At 42.3% G+C, this 21,713-nt stretch overlaps 1 protein-coding gene across 2 annotated transcripts in view; it reads left to right on the forward strand.

Moving 5' to 3' along the window:
* Positions 1 to 21,713, forward strand: part of C2CD3 (C2 domain containing 3 centriole elongation regulator) — a 38,095-nt gene that overhangs the window by 5,754 nt on the left and 10,628 nt on the right. For both annotated transcript variants that reach the window (XM_021544002.2, XM_077781212.1), the window contains 20 exons: positions 140 to 294; positions 969 to 1,175; positions 1,633 to 1,745; positions 3,562 to 3,680; positions 4,633 to 4,755; positions 5,493 to 5,933; positions 6,186 to 6,337; positions 7,637 to 7,880; positions 8,607 to 8,790; positions 10,540 to 10,720; positions 11,677 to 11,849; positions 12,707 to 12,827; positions 13,981 to 14,249; positions 14,608 to 14,697; positions 15,745 to 16,359; positions 16,978 to 17,292; positions 18,263 to 18,401; positions 19,058 to 19,122; positions 19,803 to 20,008; positions 20,738 to 20,838. In XM_021544002.2, the coding sequence (XP_021399677.1) occupies positions 140 to 294; positions 969 to 1,175; positions 1,633 to 1,745; positions 3,562 to 3,680; positions 4,633 to 4,755; positions 5,493 to 5,933; positions 6,186 to 6,337; positions 7,637 to 7,880; positions 8,607 to 8,790; positions 10,540 to 10,720; positions 11,677 to 11,849; positions 12,707 to 12,827; positions 13,981 to 14,249; positions 14,608 to 14,697; positions 15,745 to 16,359; positions 16,978 to 17,292; positions 18,263 to 18,401; positions 19,058 to 19,122; positions 19,803 to 20,008; positions 20,738 to 20,838 (4,013 nt within the window). The remainder of the gene's footprint in view (positions 1 to 139; positions 295 to 968; positions 1,176 to 1,632; positions 1,746 to 3,561; positions 3,681 to 4,632; positions 4,756 to 5,492; positions 5,934 to 6,185; positions 6,338 to 7,636; positions 7,881 to 8,606; positions 8,791 to 10,539; positions 10,721 to 11,676; positions 11,850 to 12,706; positions 12,828 to 13,980; positions 14,250 to 14,607; positions 14,698 to 15,744; positions 16,360 to 16,977; positions 17,293 to 18,262; positions 18,402 to 19,057; positions 19,123 to 19,802; positions 20,009 to 20,737; positions 20,839 to 21,713) is intronic.

Here is a 21,713-nt window from a genome sequence, read left to right on the forward strand (position 1 = left end):
TTTTAAATCCCTGAAATTTTGATACCATTTTAATTGTTTAATTGCACACGTTATTTACCATTTATGTATTGGGACCATTATGGAACTCTCTGCACAATGACAATTAACTTCTTATTTATGTGCATTATTTCTGCTTTAGAAATCTGATTCCAGTTTGAGCGATTTCTTCAGTGAGGATGATGTTAAATCCTCAAAAAAAGCATCCAAGACAGAAACTCTCAAAAAAGTGGGTCCAGTGAATCCACAGAAGGATTTTCATGCCTTTGATCAGAATGTGACAGAAACTAAACCCAGGTAGTTACATCAGTGACTTCTGTTCTGACCTCATCTAAATTGTATTTGCTTTTTTCCGTATGGAACCAATAAGTGTCCCTAAAAATCCAGTTATTAAGCTTAACTTGTACAATACAGTTAATGTAAAGGTTTTGTGATTATTTTTTTTCTATTTCAGCTCCAAACAATTATTTCTGATTATTTTTCTGACTAACACTGCTGTTTTTACATCAGGTAAAATTCATATCCCCAGAGTAACCAACACAAAATCATTTGCAATTCAAGCCTTGCAAATTACACAAATGAGATTTAAAACTATGGCAAAAATCTTGTTGTTTTCCTCTGCAGCAGAGACTTGTCCTTGTGTATAACTGTATCATCTCCCTGCTTTTGTACATTGCATTAAATGAAGATTTTCTTTTTGAAGAGTTAGGATAAGATGTTTTCAGATCAATAGTGCATAACATGCACTTTCTGGGTTTTTTTTTCAGTTATGGACCCCAGATATTGTAAGATTTTTGTTACAGAGAATTACAGGGATCATCAAATTTGTTGTAAAAATTTGTTAAAAATGTATATTTTAGTGAACCTTAGGTCGTTTTTAAGCAACATCCCATGAAGATACAATTCTCCTTTCATGTGGTCATGTCAAGAATGTTTCTGCAGTCCTGAACCTCAGTTTTGTGTCTCTTCAGCTGCCCTTCCACTGCTCCTCCAGAAGACCACAGAGAAATGGCTCTTCTCACATCCTTGAGTGCAGACAGATTGGCATTGCTGCAGCAAATACACCTGGCCAGAGTCACCATAGAGAGCTTGAAAATCCCTCCTGAGAGCATCCAGATCTCCCCCAGGAGGAAAGGTTTACTGGGGAAACCTCCATGGCCTCTGTCTGTTCATAAGTGGTAAGGGGGATTGTTTCTTGCTGGTTGGTTTACTGTGCCTTCAGGGGAGATTTCCCTGAGCTCTCTTGTGTAGTGCAGCTTTCCCAAGCTCTCCAGGCTTCTGGAACCTCTGCTCCTCTGAGGAAATTGTATCCCATGAACTTGGGAAAGTTAGAGGTGTGACTGATTTATCCTGATGTGGGCTCACTTTGGGCTGTGCCATTCCCAGGGTTTTGGGGAGGTGCAGATTTACTTTGTGCCTGGCAGTACACTGAAAACAAAAGGGGCTTTATTGCAGGAGAATCTGGCCTATGCGTAATCTATGGAAAGAATTAGTAGGATAGGTGTTTGAGTTATCCAAAAACAGAAAGTGTTGCAGTCAACTGTGAATCTGGAACTTGCCTGCTGTGTTCAATTTCATGACTCATGTCAGATTCCTGATGGATTGTGGTCATCCTTCCCCTTTTTTTATTCACAGCACCTTCTTTGTGGAGTACCACTTTCCTGTGGGAGTCTCCAAGGATGGAAAAGGACAGGTCTCCATAGCAACAGAAGCAATTAGAGTAGCATCAAGTAAAATCACAGATGATGGTAAGAGCATCGTTTCCCCCCCTTAGATTTAGTTTTGTTGACTTCATCTTTTAGAAATTATTTAGTAGTGTTTTCTGTTGCTATAGGATACAAGAAAGCATAACACGAGCTACTGCGATGGTAAGGTAAAAAAGAAGGTTTATTTTTTGACTCTAACTTTTATACTTTTCCAAAGGTGACAGTGGATTGGAGAGTGAATGGGCCACCTCTCTAAAGACATTGGACAAACCACCAGTATATCAACTTCCTCTACCCCCACAAAGGAATGCCAAACAATATGTTGTTTATAGAAAATGTATGGGAAAGTTTTCTAACAGAATGTAAACTCAGAAGACTTTCAAAAATCTTAAAAATCAAAGCAACAGTTTTCCTCATATTTCCTTTGCTGCCTGAAAATCACAGTATGATCATTGGCACCTCTGCCCCAGACTTGCCGTGCTGCAGGTGGGGGAATGATCCTGTCAGGGAGAAGGAAGCCAAAAGGATTTTTTGATTATTTTTTTCCTTCTAAAAATATTCATACTGGGATTTTCAAATTTCTTTTCCTAGGGAAAGAACAAGTTAGTAAACCCATTCCTTCATTTGAACATAAAACCAGTATTCTTTCTGCAATAGTGGGAGGATGATCAAGTACTTTTAGAATATCAGAGATACTTATAGCCCAAATAAATAATTTCCCACATGTTGAAGTATGTTGTATAGTATCTCCAATAGCTTGCATAATCTGCTGGATCCAAGGGATCTCCAGTCCTGTGCTCAAATCGGCAGACATTAATCTTTGTACTGAGAGTCATGGGTGTTTGTATCCCTGAGAACAATTTTTTTTCTGTTCCCACTGAGCAGTGAATGCTGGGTGAGCAAGATGCTCTCTGCCCAGTCTTCCCACAAACTGGAATGCCAAAAAGAGTGACTTTCAAATGCTTCTCCCATGTGGTCATTCATTGGCTTTGCATCTTTCTGAGTGGAACTTGAGAGATTTTGAGTTCTCTTGTATATTCTCCATTTGTGGCCAGAAAAAACATCTGTTTCTTCTGAACCTTTGTAATACAACCTTTGCAATCCAAAACTCATCCATCTTCCTGCCCTTTGCCTTGTGTAGAGTCCAGCTCTTTGGGACCTAGAAAAATAGATTGGACTGAAAATAAATTGCAGAAGACTTCAATCCACTGTAGCATTATTCTTCGTGAGAGTTGTTTATGTCATTTATTAGATATGCCTAATGGGGAAGATTCCACAGCCATCCCAGACAAGGTGGGGAAGAGCAGGGCATCCTGTTGGAAATTTCCTTATCTGTGTATAACCTGCATTTTTTTCATCACAAGACTACTCCTTATCCTTTGTGAGCACTGTTGTTGTACTTCTGATACTCCTTTCCAGACTGAATGTGAATTCATTCTGTCTCTACTTTCAGATACTGCTGTTCTCCTGAAGCTGTGTTTTTTCTTGCAGCTCAGATTTTACTCCCTCAAGAACCATCTTGAATCATGTTAGTTAAAATGAGGCAGGGTTCTCCCACTGAGGAAGGACAGGTCTTACTGCATGCTAGAATAGCAGAGCCTTGGTGTCACCTGAAGTCTTTAAATACTGTTATCATGTTGAATTACATTAATGTATTTAATAATTTCTTAATTATTTTTTAATTCATATTCTTAATTTTGTCCTGCTGGACTCCTGCTGTTTGCTGGCCTTCAAAAATGAAAACCAGCCTGCTTCAGCCTTGGTGTTAATAAACAATTCAGAATTAAATGATTCTACAGTGGAAAGTTTATTTATATCAGATAATTTTGGATATTTGTTGCTCCTCTCTTCCTTCCAGTGGTGAAATTCCAACAGCAGTCTGTGTTCCCTGTGTGGTTCAGGGGAATGATGATTGAGCACTGGTGGGGCTCTGACCTGGCTTTTAAAATCTACATGAGAAAAAGCACACAGAAAAAGGTATTTATTAGGGGTTGTTCCTTCTTTGTGTATTGAAAAGAAAAGGAATTCTTTGCATTTCCATTTCCCACAGACAGTCAGTGCAGACAGTCAGGTATTAGGAGGGAAATGACTTTTCACTGATTGCTTCTCAGTCATCACAGAATATTCTGAGGGACCCACAGGATCACCGAGTCCAACCCCTGGCCCAGTCCCACCCTGTGCATCCCTAAGTGTCCATATGCTGGAGCCCTAGCATTCCTGGGGCCAGAGCCATTCATTGTTCCAGGCTTGTCACTCCTGTCACTTCATTAAAGGATTTTCTGAGATTGAGAATGGCAAGCAAAAAAAATTGTACTTCCCTCATCTTTAAGACTGCTCTCTTGTTGTTTGAGCACATTGGATCAGCTATAAACAATATATCCTTCAATGAGAACACAACTCCTTTAGCAGTGTAGGATGAGTTCACATGGCTGCACTTTATATCTTTACCCTGCCTAGCGTAAGGGAAGTAATGTGAGCTGTAAAGAACAGCTGGAACTTGTGCATTTTGTGGGGGGAAAGGTGTATTTCTATCTGATAACATTACTTCCATAACCATCTGCCTGTGATGAAGATGGTGAGAGGGGGTAACTCAGCTTGTTATTTAAATCAACATCAAGGATATCTGCCTTTCTTTTAATGGGGGAGTAAATTGCATCTTTCAGTATGGAAATTGTGCTGATTTACTATAATTTTTTGCAGTAGGTTCCAGGAAAATTTGTCTTACTGTTCTAGTGAGACTTGAAATTGGAAGTAAAAGATTTCCCAAATCCATTTTGATACAACTGATGGTGGGAGTGGGAGAGTCTGTGGCTGCTTGTGGTTTCCCAGAAAGCTTTTTTTTTTTTTTTTTTTTTTTTTTTTTTTTTTTTTTACAAAAATTCTTTAAATCTGAGAAATCTTGCAAAATTAACTCTTTGCCTGCCCTCAGGCTGTGGCCATTGGCTCAGCAGCACTTCAGCTCCGCAGGGTGATTGAGGCTGAGCTGTTCAGTGTCAGCCAGGATATACCTGTGGAAAAGGAGGGAGATCACACACAAGTTGGGCCACTAAAGGTATGTGTTTTACCATCTCAGGTTTGAACTGTTAGTAATTTTGGCTGCACACTCTTATTTTTACCTCCTCTTTTCTCTCTTCGTTACAATTTACCACGTCTCGGATACAAAGGTTTGCAAGACCAGTATAAAATAAAATGAACACTTAGAGTTTTGGAGAAATACTTTGAAACTCCTGCATGTGTAGGAATGTTGTCAATAAGCTGGGACTTGAATACAGAAACCACTCTACAGGCAAATTTTGAGTGGTACATATTCAGGGCTTGGAGCTTTGGCTTCTTCTTCACATATGGCATGAGCTGAGGTCTCTGCTGCTATGGAGGCCTGATCTTCTCTGCCCTTGTCACTTCAGGAATTATTTTCTCCAGCCAAAGTTTCTACCAGTTTTCTCAGCTTCTGAATGAGAAGCACTAACAGTTTGAAAGATTTGACACTTCTGAGGATAAACAGCTCCCTGTGTTAGCAGGTGAAGGGTTAAGAATGGGGTGAGCTTTAAGGTCCCTTCCAACCCAGACTATTCAATAATTAATCTGTAATTGTGTGGTTTTACACTCCAGGCTGCACTTTTTTCTTAAAGCCACATGTAGTTTATTTAACAGCAAAAGCTGTAGCTTGCAACCAGCATAATGCCTCATGGTGAGTTCTGGAGCAGAAGGTGTGCTATGTTTTGCTGAGTGCCTGTTGCATCCCTTGTTTCCAGATGGGGCACATCTGGTGAGCTTTGCCTTGCCTTGCAGGTGTCCCTGCAGCTTGCAGCCAGCAGCAGAGACTTGGCCTGTATCACTCCCAGACCAGCTCACACCCTGAGAGGTGCCCAGCTGGCACTGCAGGAGCCCAGCAGGATGAGTGTAAATGCAGCCAGCCCTCTCTGCTCCACACGGAGCCCCCAGGACTGCCAAGAGCCGGGAGCAAGCGGCAGGGACATGGCACAGCCACTGCGTCCTGCGCCGGCCGCCGCAGCCTGGGATGTGCTGGCACGCAGAGCCCCAGCTGAAGAGGATGGGTTATTGCTGCACATGCTCCTGATGGTGCCTGATGGAAAGGACTTCGTTGCTGAAGGCTGTGGGCTCCCCACTTCTTGCAATGTGTATTTAAACTGCAAACTGCTCAGCACTGAGGAGGCAATGAGATCCACTGTCATCTGGGACACAACGCAGCCTGCCTTTAATTTTTCTCAGGCAAGTCACGTGTTGTCCATTTCACACTGGTGGAAATGTGGTATTCCTCACTGAGAAATACCTGTCACAGTTATATGGATACATAGAAACTTCTCTGCTTGGCTCTGTTGAATTCCCATTTGATTTTTAACTTCTGTCTCTAAAAAGCGCAATTCTGAAGACTGGAATAAAGTAGACTTACCAGAATACTCTGTACTTAACCAATACTTTCCATTGTATTCTGGGTACTAATTCTGATTTTAAATCTTTCAGGTGATGCCTTTTTCATTGACTTCCAAACGCTTGGAGTGGCTGAAGAACAATGTAATGATTATTGAAGCATGGAACAAGCTGGGAGGCCCTGGCTGTGACAAATTGCTGGGATTAGTGAAACTCCCTCTGCATCAGTTTTACATCTCGTTCAAGTAAAGTTGGTTTTTTCCCCATTTTTAATTGGGTTGGGAAACATCCTAGCTAAAGCTTAGAGAAGGAAGTCAGTGATGGTGTGTGGGGGTTGTGTGGAAGCGTTCTCAGTTACACTTCGTAGCAAAAGGCATTTTTGCCCTGCCAAGCTTCCTATAGCCCTTTCCTACAGTGAGCAGGGTATAAGCTACACTGTCCTTGTCCAGAAGTACAGATAGAGTGTGAGAAATAAGTCACTGTGGTGCATCAGGGTTGGTGCCTGCCTAACTTGTTGGTCCTATGATGGAATAAACTAGAAGAAATCAAAGTGACTGCACAGGAGAATGAAGTGTGGCTTTCCATCAGTGATTTTCCAAGATTGTGACTGATTGGGTTCTCTCCTAGTCATGCTCTGTGGAGATCCCACAGGGATGCTGTCGGTTTGCACAGCTTGGGTGTCAAAAAGTCTCTAAAATCTTCATCTTTTAACTGTGTTCTTATCTGATGGGATTCTCCAGAGTTCTTTATTCTTTTTGGGTTTAATCTATTGGCTTCTTGTTTAGTTAAGTAACATACCTGCTTAAAGCAGTTTAAATTGCTGGAAATACTGGACAGAAGAAATTCTTCTTAGTGCAAAGGATTTATTTTGGTCAGACCTAATAACATATGGAAATCAGGTGGTGCTGGAGCTGACTGGCCACTATTTTGTTAGTTATTACTCTGTCATTTGTATCATATTTTTAGTAAGCCACTCTAGATTATTTGTGTGTATCTTAGAATCCCAAAGTGGTTTGGCTTGGGAGGGACCTTAAAGTATATCCAGTGCCACCCCTGCCATTGGCAGGGGCACCTTCCACTCAACCAAGTTGTTCCAAGCCCCATCCAACCTGGCCTTGGATAACTTCAGTGTCTGATTGGAGATTTTTACATCTTTCTGGGAGGCTGTCATTCTTCTTTCTTTTCTTCCATGCCCAAAGGCACATAACTACCTCATAAAAGTATAATATGGCTACAGGGTGTTAATGGGAGTCCTGTTCCCACTTGTCCCTTCATTCACAGATCTCTAGGCTGTCTGATAGCTGAAGTACTATTAGGTTTTGGGAAATTGCCCTTTGTCATTGCTGAAAATAGCTTCTTGCACCCAGCAGCTCATGGATCTCTGCTGAGTGAAGATGAGATGTGAGACAAATTTCAGAGGAACAGAAATAGATTGGTTTTTATCAGCATTGAAAGCCCCATCTAAAATGAGTTCTGTGTGATCCTGCTTCTATTCAGATGGCTCATGCTGGGGCTTTTTTGTTTGTTTTGGGTTTGTTCCGTAGGGATCCCAAGATTTCCCACCTGCTCCTGCAGGCTCAGTACCCAGTGGTGGCTGTGGATGGCCACGTGCCCGTGATGGACGTTTTCAGCGGCAGCACGAGTGGCAGCCTGAGGGTCACCCTGGCCATGGGCTCAGCTGACCAGATAGTGGCACTGCAGAGGCTCAAAACTGGAGAAGGAATGGCACCTCCAGTCACACCACATCCTCCCCGCTCTCTGGACCACCCAGCTACAAAGCCCACAGTGGTATTTACTCTTCATGCTCCCCATTCTCACTGTTAAGGACGTGTCAAAAGGGTTTTATCAGTGGGCTCATTAACAGATGAATGATCCCCAATCTCTTCTTGAAGCTGTAGCAAATTTTTTAATATTCCACAAATTGTACACAGAATTATATTGTTTATACTCTTTTTTTTACCAACTTGCTCTCACCAGTCTTGACATTATTGCCCTTTTTGTTGCCTTGCATATCCACTGTTTCTATCTTCACAAGTCTAGTAATAACAAAAACAAAACAACAGCAAAATTTACAGAAAATCTTAATTCTCACAGCCTTATTGTGGAGGTTTTGCCACTGCTTTGGAGTTGGATAGATAGAAACTTGTATGCATTTTATGTACTTTGCAAGGAAAAAAAATAATTTTCTTTCAGACTTCCAAAACATTTTTTCAGATGTTTCTGTGAGCTTTAGGGGGAAAATAGTAGGTAATTTTTCTGTCCCCCATCTCAGGCTTCTTAGATGCTTATCACATGTAATTGTTTAGATTGGAAAAGGCCTCTATGCTCATTGAACCCAGCCACTAACCCAGCCTTGCCAAGGCCACCATTAAACCATGTCCCCAAATGTTACATTCACATGGCTTTTAAGTACCTCCAGGTATGACTCCATCACTTCCCTGGGCAACTTGTTAAAATGTTCCCAGTTTCCTAAAAGACATCCTTTCCATGTGGCTTCCCCCTTTTTTTTGTTAGCAGTTGGAGCCAGAAGGGGAAGACCTGATGGAGCATGTGTTTGAGATCCATGTGGAGAGTGTGAAGGGACTCACTCCCTTACAGTCCACGCTCTGGGGAGAAGCTGACTGCTACATCCAGTACTATTTCCCAGTTCAGGAGGCTGCCCGTGGTGCACTGAAAGGACCTGGATTGCATGAGGATGGTAAGTTTGTTTTATAATTTTCCCTTATTTAGAGCATTGTTTTACTTAAATGTCATTTAGTCATGTTCTCTCTGCCTATGTAAGAGGGGTCATGTTTTTCTGAGCTGTCATGCAGCCAGCACTTGTTTTCTTGGAAAAACTGGACTTGGGCTGTGTCACTGAATTCAAAGCCTTGTTTGTCTGAGGCTGGTGGCAAGTTCCCAGTGGAAAAAAGAGACCTAATTCCAAATCTCTTCACATGGTACCTTTTGTTAAAGGTGCTAGAGAGCTGTGCCAGCTGGTCTGACAAAGATGCAGGAATAGGTCTGTAAGGAATAGAGATTGTACACAGTGAAATTCAGCAAAGGCTTTACATGCACAAGCCTTTCAGGGTGCTTGTTTTGCTCTCCACAACTCCCTGACAGGAGAGTGTAGCCAGGTGGGGATCAGGCTCTGCTCCCAGGCAGCAAGGGACAGGACAAGAGGAAATGGCCCCACGTCATGCTAGGGGAGGTTTAAGTTGAATATTAGGGAAAAGTCTTCATCAGTAGGGTTATCAGGCCCTGGCACAGCTGCCCAGGGCAATGGTGGAGTCACCATCCCTGGAAATGTTCAAGAAGTGTTTGGATATGGCACTTGGGTACGTGATTTACTGGGTGGCCTTGGCAGGGCTGGGTTAACGGTTGGATTTGATGATCTTAGAGGCCTTTTCCAACCATAACAATTCTGTGATTTTCACAGATATACCAAGAGAAGAGTTGCTTGGTTTAGATTACTAGGATTAACATAGAATGGTTTGGGTGTGAGGGGACCTTAAATCTCATCCATTCCCACCCCCTGTCATGGGCAGGGACACCTCCCACTGTCCCAGGTTGCTCGAAGCCCTGTCCAGCCTGGCCTTGGACACTTCCAGGAATCCAGGGGCAGCCACAGCTGCTCTGGGCAGCCTGTGCCAGGGCCTCACCTTCCTTTTGGGAAGAATTTCTTCCTAATATCCAATCTAAACCCACCATATTTCAGATTATAAAAGAATATTTAAAGAATTGTAATTGTAGGAAAGAACATAGTGTTGAGTGCTTTGCATTACTAGCATGTGTTCCCACTGAAAATGATAGCCAATAAAATGGTTCCATAGTAAATCCTGTGTACTGTAAATGTAGGCTAACCCATTGGGAAGAAATGATGATGTCTGACTCAATTCAGAATGCTGAATGATTTCTTTATTATAACTATGGCGAAAATACATTAATACACTATATAAAAAGGCAGAGACTAAAACTACATACTACTTTCTCTATTTCTCACAACTTGTGACCCTCTCTCAAGAGTCCAGCCCCAGGTGGGTTGGATTGGCCATCAGGCTCAAACAATCCTCACCAGAATCCAATCAAGCACTCACTCCAGGTAAACAATTCTCCAAACACATTCCACATAGGAAAAGCAAGGAGCAGAAATAGAAATTATTTTCTCTTCCATTTCTCTCTGTGCAGCTCTATGAAAAATCTTGAGACGGAGAGAAATGTGCTTGCCATACCTGTGGGATTTCTGTGCTGTCTTTTTAGCAGTAGTTCCCAGCATGTGGCTCACAGGGTCATGGGGCTGCATGGATTGCTTGTCAAAGCTTTGTGAAGGGAAGCTCAGAAGAACAAGCCTTATTCCAGGAGCATTTCACTCTCTGTCCGTGGATCCTACCTCCTGAAGGATTGCAAGCAGAAAAAGGTTGAAAGCTGCAATTGCAATTACTTTTAACCGATTCTGCTTGACTTCTAGGCATCACATTAAAGCCATTTAGAACAGCTACCACTCTGTGTGTCCCTGATCCCATCTTTAATGACGAACATCATCATTCCCTGTTGGTTCCTGCTGATGTCCCAGTCCAGAGGCTCCTGGTCAGTGCATTTATGGCACCAGGAGCAGCAGGAGGAGGAATCCAGTTTGAAGTCTGGTGCAGGTACAGAACAACTGTAGATAGCACAGCAATACTGGTAGAGGTACATCTGATCTTGAAAAATCTCCAGCTCTGGAATGGATGTTTCATAGTATTATTTAATAATAGCTATAAAAACAGGTAAGCTCATAAAACATGTAGGCCTTTTTCCCCACCAAGAGTCCTAATTACTCCTTTTTATAACTTAAAAAGTGTGTGTTACTAATTTGCTTTCTTCCATCTTTTAATCAGCGTAACAATCTAAACGTAGTTCAAATGGTTGACATATCTAAATTTTACTTAATGGAACCCTGAAAGTATAATTTCATTGTCCTGGATTTGCTCTTTTTCCTCATACAAATTCCTGAGTATAACAGAAATAATATAAAGTGTTTTGTAAATTCAAATGTTTCTTTGGCTACTGGAGCTAATTATTAGTAATGGAGAGCAGAAGCCATGAAGACAAATAGCTTATAAAAAGATAATCTGTTCATTCTGCAGTAAAGAAGTCAGGCTTTTTAAAATTTGCAAAGTCACACGAGAATTACTATGGGCTGTTCATAAGATACACCACCAAAATTTGTTTTAGGATGAAGCTGAAGACAAGTAATGCACTAAGAAAAGGTTTAGAGTAATTTTTTACACTGACAATCTGGTACCTCAAATCTGTTCTGCAAGAGAGATATTTTCATTTATCAATGAGAAGTGAGAGCAGAGAATATTTGGTGCCAGATCTTTCTCTTGTTTTTCTTTGGGATGCCAATTTTTAGTGGAGTTCCTGCTTGTTGACTTGTTAGGGCTAGTGCAAGTATATATTTGTAGCATCATCTGTTTAAGCACTTAATGATTCTTTTCTTCAGTGGAAATACATTTATTTTTGTCCCTTAGCTGGGGAGGCTAATTAGGCTTTGAAGACACTCAAAGTTGACTTCTGTGCAGTTTGAGAGAAATGTTGATGCTGGCTTTTTGTGTCCTACCAGGTATTATTACCCAAATGTCAGAGACCATCTGGTTGCCAGAGGGGCCTTGCCTTTGTCACGGCTCTGTGCCATGGTGACTCTTCAGCACCGCAAAGAGATAGAGATCCAAACATTTAATCTTCCCTTGGTGCTCCAGGCTGACTCCTCAGAGGAATTTAATCTGCGCTCTTCAGGTGAGCAAGGCTTGTGAGTTTTGCCTTCATGTGGAAAAACCAGGCTCAGTTGAGGAAGCATAACTGGCATAACAGTGTTTGATGGTGTGCAAAGGACAAAGAATACATCCTCAAGTTATGCCAGGGAGGTTTAGGTTGGATATTAGGGAAAATCTCTTCCCCTAAAGGGCTGCCCAGTCCTGGCACAGGCTGCCCACGCCATAATGGAATCCCAAGCCCTGGCAGGATTTAACAGCTGTGTGGATGTGGCACTTGGGGATGTGGGAGAGTGGTGGCCCTTGCAGTGTTGGAGGAATGGTTGGACTCCATGATTTTTTGGGTCTTTTTCAGCCAAACGAGTTCTGATTCTGTGTCAAATTCTGTCAAAATAAAGTCTGTTTGCCTCCAGGGCAAATAAAAATACGGATTTGCGTTGGCAATTGAAACCAACCAGGAGTGGTTTTCCTCCCAGCTTTCACTAACACTATAATGAGTAAAAAATCCGTGATTAAACACGGGAAACCCTCAAACTCTCAAGAAGTTGAGTCGGCCCCCGGGCTTGCCTTGCTGGGGATTGGCCACAAGAGGGCGCCACTTCGACAGACGGTGGCGTTGGCGGGATGCGATCTGTTCCCCCTGGATCCAGCTGTACCTCCCTGGGTCCGACTGTACCTCCCGGATCCGGCGGTACCTCCTTGCTGAAGTGCAGCCTCTTGCACTGCCAATCCCGGTGGATTAGTGGAGTTATTTTTCTTAGAAAAATATTCATTAATAGAGTAAGTTTCGTATTAATAAGTATAGCTAAACATTGAGTCTGTTGGATGTACTTGCATTGAGGACTGAGCGTTTCTTTCCTTTCTTTCTTTTGTTTAATCCAGGTTTGCTCGATGTGAGTGTGAGGTACCAGCAATCCATGAAAATAGCAGCTGAAATAACTGCTCAAGCTGTGTCACTTTCTGTACGAATACACAGGGCAGCTGGTTTGCAGGCAGCAGCCAGGTAAAGCCTAAATCAAAAAGGACTACTTTTCACTTAAAACAGCTTTATCTGGAGGCAGCAGGCTGAGGCATGAGTTTAGATCAAATTCTTACTGGCCAATTTTCCATCTGCAGAGACCAAGATTCAAAGTGGGTCCTGCTCCAAAGTGAAAATAGCTTTATAAAGACCATCAGCAGTTCTTCTGGTCCCTGAAGCTGCAGTACAGGGTGGTAGCATTTGTTCTGCAGAAGGATGAAGGTTGGCAGGACATGTTTTCCTACATTTCCACGTTTTTTTACACCAAAGACTGATACAAAAATTGGCTGATATAAGATGGTATCTATTTGGACATTGGATCCTGGTGTTGCTGATGCTATTTAAAAGTTAGCTGAGGTCGTTTTCTTGCATTTCACTGTGAAAACCTCAATAAACTGACTAGGAAATGAAACATGTTCCTTTCCACCTTAAGGCTTCTGCTGCCAGTGGGTGGTATCAGCTGGACATAGTTCCAGAATATGCAATTTTCAAGAGTTAGGAAAGGGCTAGAATAGAGGGAGTCAGTTCCACAAGAGAAGGATGGCTCCTGTCATTCCAGAGCCATGGTCTGACCCTTTCTCAGTGTTGCTGTGAGACCCTGGTCCATCTGAATTCAAGCAGATCCTGAGAGGTGAGGATCACTGTTGTATAGTGCTTGGAGAAGTCAAGGGAATGGAGTGACCTCAGAGCCCTTGTCCTTTAGGTGGATGATCTGAGTAATGCCTGGCTCTGGTTTATTTGTAAATTGTTCCATTTGCTAATTTCACCTCCTTTCGCTGGTCAGTTCTGGTCTGTAAAAATAATTTGGCTTGGCCTTTGGCTTCTTTCTGGAGCAGGTTCTCTGGGAAGATATTCTGCAGTACAGTGTGTCCATAATGGTGCTGAGTACTTTCTCAAGCACAGATAAGAGCACAGCCACCAGTGATGAACTCCTCTCACCATTCATATCTGTTCCTAGTATGTTCAGATGGAAAGAAAAGATGAAAATGCAGCCAGAATACACATGCATTTTGACTTAGAACGTTCACTGTTAGTCCCATCTGTTCATTTCTCTTTTGAGCATGTTAGTTCCTAGATTCCTGATGCATTACCTGCATTCTTTTCCTTCTTTCCTTTTGTTTTCCCGTGTGGAATGAAGAGCTGTGGCCCAGAAGAACCCCTCTGTCCAGTACTACGCCGGGGTGGGAGTGAATGCCTATGTGTGTGTGCTCCTGTCCTTCCTGCCCGAGGTGCAGACACGCAGCACACCAGCCGTGCCCTGCTCCTTCTGCCCAGAGTTTGAACAGTACCTGGAGTTCCCTTGTCATCTCGTCGCTCAGAAAAGCAGTGGAGAAACCTCTTCTCTGGGGGAGTTCTTGCAGTCTGCCAGTATTTTTTTCTCCATCTACCATCAGAGCACCAAGTCAGGTAAGGACAATGGGCAATTGCAAGGATTGAATACTGGTGTAAAAGCCCCCTTGATTTTAGTGTACAAAAAAAAAAAAAACCTCCTAGAATAATGGAATAGTTCGGGTTGGGACTTACAAAAACCCTCCTGCAATGAGCAAGGCCATCTTCCAGCAGGTCAGGTTGCTCATAGTCCTGTGCAGGGACCTCTGCAGTTGCTAATAGATGTTATTATCTAAATTGTCTTTGGGAGAGATTGTTGCCCTTGTGCAAAGAGTTTTTGAGACTCCCAGTGATGAAGATCACAGCTGTCCTCCAGTCAATCACTTCTAAACCTTATGTATCAGTTGGGTGTATTTACAAAATCATCTCTTTCCAGACACTGACAAATTGGCTGACAGAACATCCAGAGATTATCTTCTTGGGACAGTCACAATTCCAACCAGAGATCTGCTGACAAGAAGATCAGGTAACACAGCAGTGCTGTGCAGCTGGTTTGTAGGCATAAATTTACACATTTACATTCTGTGTAAATGCTGTTGAAATGCCTTAAAATTATTTCCATTCCTGTTTTGGGGGGTTGTTTTGGTTTTGGGGAGAGTTTCTGGGTTTTTTTAAGACCAAAGTTCTTTCAGATGTTCCCCATGTGTTCAGTAAAAATCCTGTATTAAAAAAAGTCACATAAAGGTTGTGGATGGAAAATCTGTTTTCAGGGTGTAGGATGTTTAGTGGCTGAATAAATATTCTAGGGCTACTATGAAGGAATTTAACTCCATGCCAGCTGAAACCAGTGCCTAAAATTCTTAGGACTTTATTCAGTGCTGTTTATTTTCTAGATAGAAAGTTCAAAAAGGATGTCAAGTCCATTAGTTGCAGTTTAGTGCAGGACCAGTGACTGCTTTTCAGATGTCAAAGCTGGAAACAAAAGTCTTAGATAATTAGAAAGTAGTAGGATTAACTCTTTTTTGTATTTTTTAACTATGTGTGAAATATCTCAGTGCTCTTTTTGGGTCCCTTCCATTTCAGAATATTCTGTGTCATTTCTGTGAAAAAAATATTCACATATCTGTCCACTAACGATCTCCTCTATCTGTATTAGTTTGGGATTATTAAACTTCGTAATAATTATATTTTTATTATTGCCTTGATTATTTTTGCTTTAATTTCAGTGAAGTTCTTGTTTTCTCCAGCCCAAAATTCTGAAGTTGTTTTTAATGGGAAGAGAGTAGGAAAGAAATGAGAATACATAATTTTATAATTGAATATCCCAGGGATGCAGTTTCATTGTAAAATGGGTGTTGTTAATGAAGTGAAAAACCCTTTGGGATCAGAACTGCTGCCGAGGTGAAGGCTAGTAACTCATTGCTCTTTCAGATTAGAAATTATTTAATAAAATTCCAAACGAGAAATAAACCCTTGGCATTCTGGTCCCTGATTGATGGCCATGGAGGTGACTATTCTTCACAGACATTTTTGGAAAGCTGGGACAAGTCTAACGGGATCTTTCCTCCTGAAGGCATTTCAGGCTGGTACCCGGTGACCCTCTCGGATGAGCCGATGCCTCCACGCCACATAGACGCCGTGCAGGCCATTGTGGGAGGGCTGGAAGTCTCCGTTGCCTTTGCCCATCAGGGTGACAGGGAGCGTGTTTTGGAGGCTGCCAGGCTCTTGGGGTGGAGTGGCGAGGAGCTCCATGAAGACGACGGGAGCTGTGACTGGGAGCAGAGTGCCGGCCGGGTGGCTGTGACCATCTCCACCCCGAGGGTGTGGCTGCCACTGCACTGTGTGCTGCTGGCGGGCCAGACACACCTGCACAGAAGCACCCACTGCTACCTCAGGTACAAACTGTACAACCAGGAGGCCACCTGGACGTGGCTCAAGCGGCCAAAAGTGAGTGAGGACGCAGAGAACGTTACAGTGAGCTTCAGGAAACCCAGCAAGGTGACTCTCAGGAGGAGCCAGGGGCTGCTGTGGTTCTTCAGAGAGGAGAAATTAGAAATCCAGGTGTGGTGGGCATATGGCAAGGAAAAGGAGGTGGAAAGACCCCTTGATACAGATCGTCTTATTGGATCTGCCTACATCGACCTGGCAGCATTAGCAGAGACATCCAGGAGAACACTGAGTGTTAGTGGTGAGTCACTGAAACACAGGGTCACATTTCATTCCTCTTGTTGGCAATTTAATGTTATTCCTTCTCTAGTAACTTTATTCACAGCTTTGTTTTGTCCTCCACAGAATCCCAGGGTGGTGGGGTTAGAATGCATCTCTGGAGATCACCCAGTCCCACCCCCTGCCCAAGCAGGGTCACCTGCAGCAGGTGACACAGGAACATATCCACGCGGGTTTGGGATGTCTCCAGCAAGGGAGACTCCAGGCCCTCCCTGGGTAGCTATTCCAGGGCTCTGCCCCCTCCATGGAAAGAAGTTCTTCCTCACACTGAGGCAAAACTTTTGTTTTAGTTTATGGCTTCTATAGAGTTTTTTTCCAGGGCTTTCAGGAATTTGATGTGCTTTAATCTGAGTTACTGGGGGAAAATGAAGCTCTACCAAATGTGGGGGATTGGTTGTGGTTTTTAATGTTTCCAAGCTTGTGCTTTTGGATGATAATGCATATAGAAATTACACTGAGAATCAAAATTTGTTCTGCCGGACTCATGTGAGATCTCTACAGCAATAAACTGTAGCAGCTGTTCTCCAGGTTCCTGCATTTCCTTTGGCTCAGTTCCTGGTTGTTTGTGATTCTCCTGCAGGTGTTTATCCATTGTTCAGATGCAATGCTGCAGACCTGGCAGGAGCCGCTATGTGTGTTCACATCAGCCTCACTCCCACTCCTGCTCCCACTGCCCTGCCCAGACTTCCCTGTGCTGAGGAATGCAGCAACAGTGAAGATGAGGGCACAGGGGAAAGCCCTCCTCTGAGCCAGCAGCTCTCTGACAAACAGCAAGTGGATATTGCAAGTTCAGGGATCACCAATGGCAAACCACGGGAAGAAGACATGATGTTTCTGGAAAAGACAGTTGCTGTCAATATCCTTGTGGAAAGAGCAATGCATCTAAGTTTAAAAGGTAAAATCTCACACACACACCCTTTCTTTTCTTTCTTTCTTGCCTTTCTTTTTTCTTTCTTTGTTTTCTGTTTCGTTTTCCTCTGTGATCTGTTCCTACTCCAGCAAGGTGAATGGCAGGGATGGATCCTGAGTTTGGGTTTGTGGTGTTGTAACCCAAATCACTGTGTAAGCACAGGGAAAGCAAGAAGCTGAACTACACAGCCTATCTTCATGAATGAATTCCAGGATATAAATAACTTGATGTTACCTGTTAGAGGTGACAGCTGAATTCTGAAATTAAGCATTATTTAAATAGCTAAACTCCAAGTTAAGCATTGACTGAATAACTAAACCCCAAGATGCCCCAAGATCTCACAGACTCCTGCACATTAGCACATAATAAATTTGTAAAGCTGGCTCACTGTACTCAGCTTTTCTTCCCCCGATAATAGAGCTAAGAGTCAAATGCAAGCCATGATTTAAGGGTATGTAATTCTAAAAGATTCTGAGCCCTGCAGATGGATTTTTATAATCATTCTAGAATATTCTGGAATTCATAGTCTTTGGAAAACTGATGCAATTTTATTTATTATTGCAAAATTTTTGATGCTATAAAGGAGGTTTCTTTTGAGTATTGCGGAAATATTTAAATATTTCTGTCTTGCAGCATGGAGAGTAGCTCAAGCACTGGAATAGGATCCTCAGGACCTGGGTTGCATTCCTAGCTTTACTTCTGACTTCTTAGATGATCTTGGGCAAATGTTTTTTCTGTTTCTCCCTTGAATATTCCATTTTCTGCTCTGTGAAAGGTTCATGCAATATTTGCTTCTATTGCAAATATAACATACTATCAGCTTCACCAGTGAAAAGGAGTATTTTCTAGATGGTAGATTTCTTTGCTATCTGTGTGGTCTTAATTGCTGAGCTGCCTTCAGATTTTGTTGTTGTTATTAATTTAAAAATCTGTATTTAATTCTATATAATTTCAGGAAGCCCGTTGACAGAACGTGAAGTAGCAGCCCCCAGCAGCTGTGTGTCATTTGCTGTTGCTGGTGCAGATGCTCCAGTGACCACTCCAGTGATAGGAAATACAGACTCACCAGTCTGGGACTTCCAGCAGCAAGCAAGGTCAGAGATGGGGATTCACACAGATCTGACAGCCAGGCCAGGTGGGAAAAGGATGTATGGTTTGGGGATTTTTAGCTCAGACCTGGATATCTGAGCTTAAATTAAAAAAGATTAATTTACTGCTTCAAGGAATCTCAGCAGACCAAGTCATTCATGGCAGTATTCAGGAATACTATGTGATCCAATCTTGTGTCTCCTCCAGTGTTTCTAAGATCTGAATTCCTTCAAACAACTTAAAAACTGATTTACATTTAACACTTCATTTTTACATTTGTAATTTTTTTTATCTCCAGCAATGAACTTAAACATTACAGCTTTGAACCATAACCTTAGTGCTTTGCTGTCACTGTGTTAGTGAGTCATGAATATAAACTATCAACTGTATTTCTGTTCCTTCACAGTTTCTTTGTCCTATCTTTTAAATGTGCAGCAAGAGTGAGGAGAGGGAAATACTTATTGAATGAGCAGAAGCCCAAACTATGTAGAGATGTGTTATGCTTTGAGGCTCAGTAATTTTGGGGTTTGTTTTGTTCCTGCCCCATCAGTACAAAAAGAAACTGGCTTGTCTGGGTAGATAAAATTACATTGAAACCTCAGAAGCATTTTACTGCTTCTTCCTGCTTTGCATAAAATGTTATGGGTTTTGTTCCTAACAGGTTATCCAAAGAGCTTCTCCTGGATCCACAGCAAACCTTGGTCTTCAAAGTGTGGCACAAAGCAGGTAAAGTTTGTGGTGCAGTATTAGGAGGAGTGCACTTTCTGCATCCCCTTCCTTAGGTTTCTTGTATTTCATGCAAGGAAAATAAATTCTTTCAAGTGAATAGGAGAGTAGAATTGTAATGCCATATTTTGCCTTGTATGAGAAGAATGCTACAGATAAATACCTATTGATTTCCTGGTGCTTGGCATCCTCCTTTTCCGATTAATCATCTTACAAGATTTGGTTCATCCTTATTCTCTCTGGTTTTATTTTGATGGTGCTTTAGAGGTTGGATTTTCCTGCTGAAAGAAATTCTGAACTACTTCCTTCACTTGCTGTTTATTGTTGCTGCAGTTGGTTGAAGTCTGGCCAGGCAGTTGTAGCCAAATACATTTATTTCTTTTTACATATTGAAATTCAGCTGTCTGATTTTTGCTTCAAAAATGAGCTTCCTGCATATCCAGAGTACTGTGTGTGCACAGTGGTTCTCCTGCCCATCCCTCTCTGAGCCCTGGGCTTTCAGTGTTCTGCAGGGACATTTTTAGCTGAACATAACCGAGGTAATCCAAATAATATCCCCCTGTTGGACAGGATTGTTCTGGACCTCGGGTCAACTTCCAAGCCATACTTCAAAGGCTGTATTTCAGTATTCCTGAAAATGATTGATATCAGTGTATGTGCTTTGTGTCCTTCCTCCCCAGAGTCGGAGCGAGTGATAGGATTTGCATCCGTGGACCTTTCTCCTCTCCTCTCTGGCTTCCAGCTGGTGTGTGGGTGGTACAACATCACAGACTTCAGCGGGCAGTGCCGAGGGCAGATCAAAGTGGCTGTGTCCCCTCTCCAGAATATAAATCATCTCAAGGAAGAAAGGCAGGCCAGGGCCCGAAGCCAGCCAGAAAGTTCTTCTGTATGTTCTTCAGTTCCTCCCCTCTCACACCTTATTGGATTGCTAATAATCAGCACTCTGGGCTCCTGAGCAGATTCACCACCAATTCACAGCACTGTTGTGGACCAGTCTGCATAAATGTACCAAAACCACCTAATTCCTTAGGAATTTTGCTCCAGGTTTCCATGGCAGTGCTAGTTACACCACCTCAACCAAGTCATGAGCATCCCCATTGGCTTCACTCTGTGGTTGCTTCATGGTTCAGTGGGATTTTTTTTTTTTTAGGAGAATATTCTGTGCATTTGGATGTCTGGGAGCATGGCATAGTTCTGTTTGCTGCTTAGGGTGACAGCTGGTGCTCAAAAACAGTAGATTCAACTTTTCATTGGTTAGGAAACATCTAATTTGGCAGGAATCTGTTTTTCTGGGATCTTTGCCATTTTTCCTGGGTTTTTCTTTATTCTCTAGACTTCCCAGATATGCTTGGGTGTATTATAGACATGTAATGCAGCCTTTATCCTACTTTCCATCACTTTACTCACTGATAGCATGGTGGGAGTTAACAAAACTCTCTGAAATGAAAATGCTGTGAAATAGTACTTTGGCTCAGTGCTGAGAAATCATTTGAAAATTTAAAGCTATTTAGAAAGCCTAAAATTTTGTTAGATCAGCAGGATAATACCTTAATTTCTCTTATTTTCTTATTGTGAAAGACTCATGTACAGTGTTCCTTTTTCCTTTTCATCCTAGGGGAAGGTCAGCTTTCCAGCTTGTCCTAGTAATTCTGCAAACTTGTCCAAGCAGATGTTGAATTCCTTGTCAAAGGAAGTCAGCGTTCCTGCTCAAGAGCAGTAAGTCCACAGGCTGACAACATTTTTGGTTATTTTCAGGTCTCAGAAATATCTCCCTAAAGCCAGTTGACCCTACTGGGAAAATGGTGCATCCTGTCCAAGTGTGTCCACTGTGTTTGGACTTAAAAATTAGTGAACATTCCCTTTCCCAGAGAGAGAGGTGCAGGAGGTAGCAATCCTGGGAAAGGCTCCTTTTGGCACAGCCCAGATGTTCTTTCCCTTGTCATTAATATTTCCTGGTTTGTTTCATTTGCACCCTGGTAAATAAGGATGTAAATGGTGCCATGGATAAAGCTGGCAGGTACTTTCTGCAGGCCCTGATAAGAATGAGGGTTGTGTCTGTATTTGGTTCTATTTTTAGTAAGTGTAAATTAGAATAGAGTATTCCTGATGCATCCCCTTTATTTTGCCTTAATTTCTGTCCATGGACAGTGAATGACAGCTGGTGAAACGCTGTAGCATTGCATATTACAGGAGTAGGACTGTCAGATATCCTGCAGTAATTCCTGCTTTCTGTGAGTGAGAGTGTTTTAGTTTATTATTTGATTATTTAACCTACAGAAATGATCCTCTTTCCATATGTGTCTTTGAAGTTTAGCAGGACTATGGGCCACCACTATGGGATCTGAACAACTTGGGAGCTGCCAGCAAGCATGGAAAGCTCCCTACCAGACCCACTATTAACTTGACTTTGGTATAAATCTGAGACAGTAAATTACATTCCTGTGCACATTTGGAAGAACTGGTTTCATCCATCGGTGGCCCTTTAGTGGATTTCAAGACATTGTCTATTCATAGTTATTCTATAACTAGACTTATTCTTAAGTCTAGTTAGCAGACTTAGCACAATTAGAGGTCCCAGCCTGGTTTTTGGT

Source organism: Lonchura striata, chromosome 2 (genome assembly GCF_046129695.1).
Source record: "Lonchura striata isolate bLonStr1 chromosome 2, bLonStr1.mat, whole genome shotgun sequence".
NCBI lineage: Eukaryota > Metazoa > Chordata > Aves > Passeriformes > Estrildidae > Lonchura > Lonchura striata.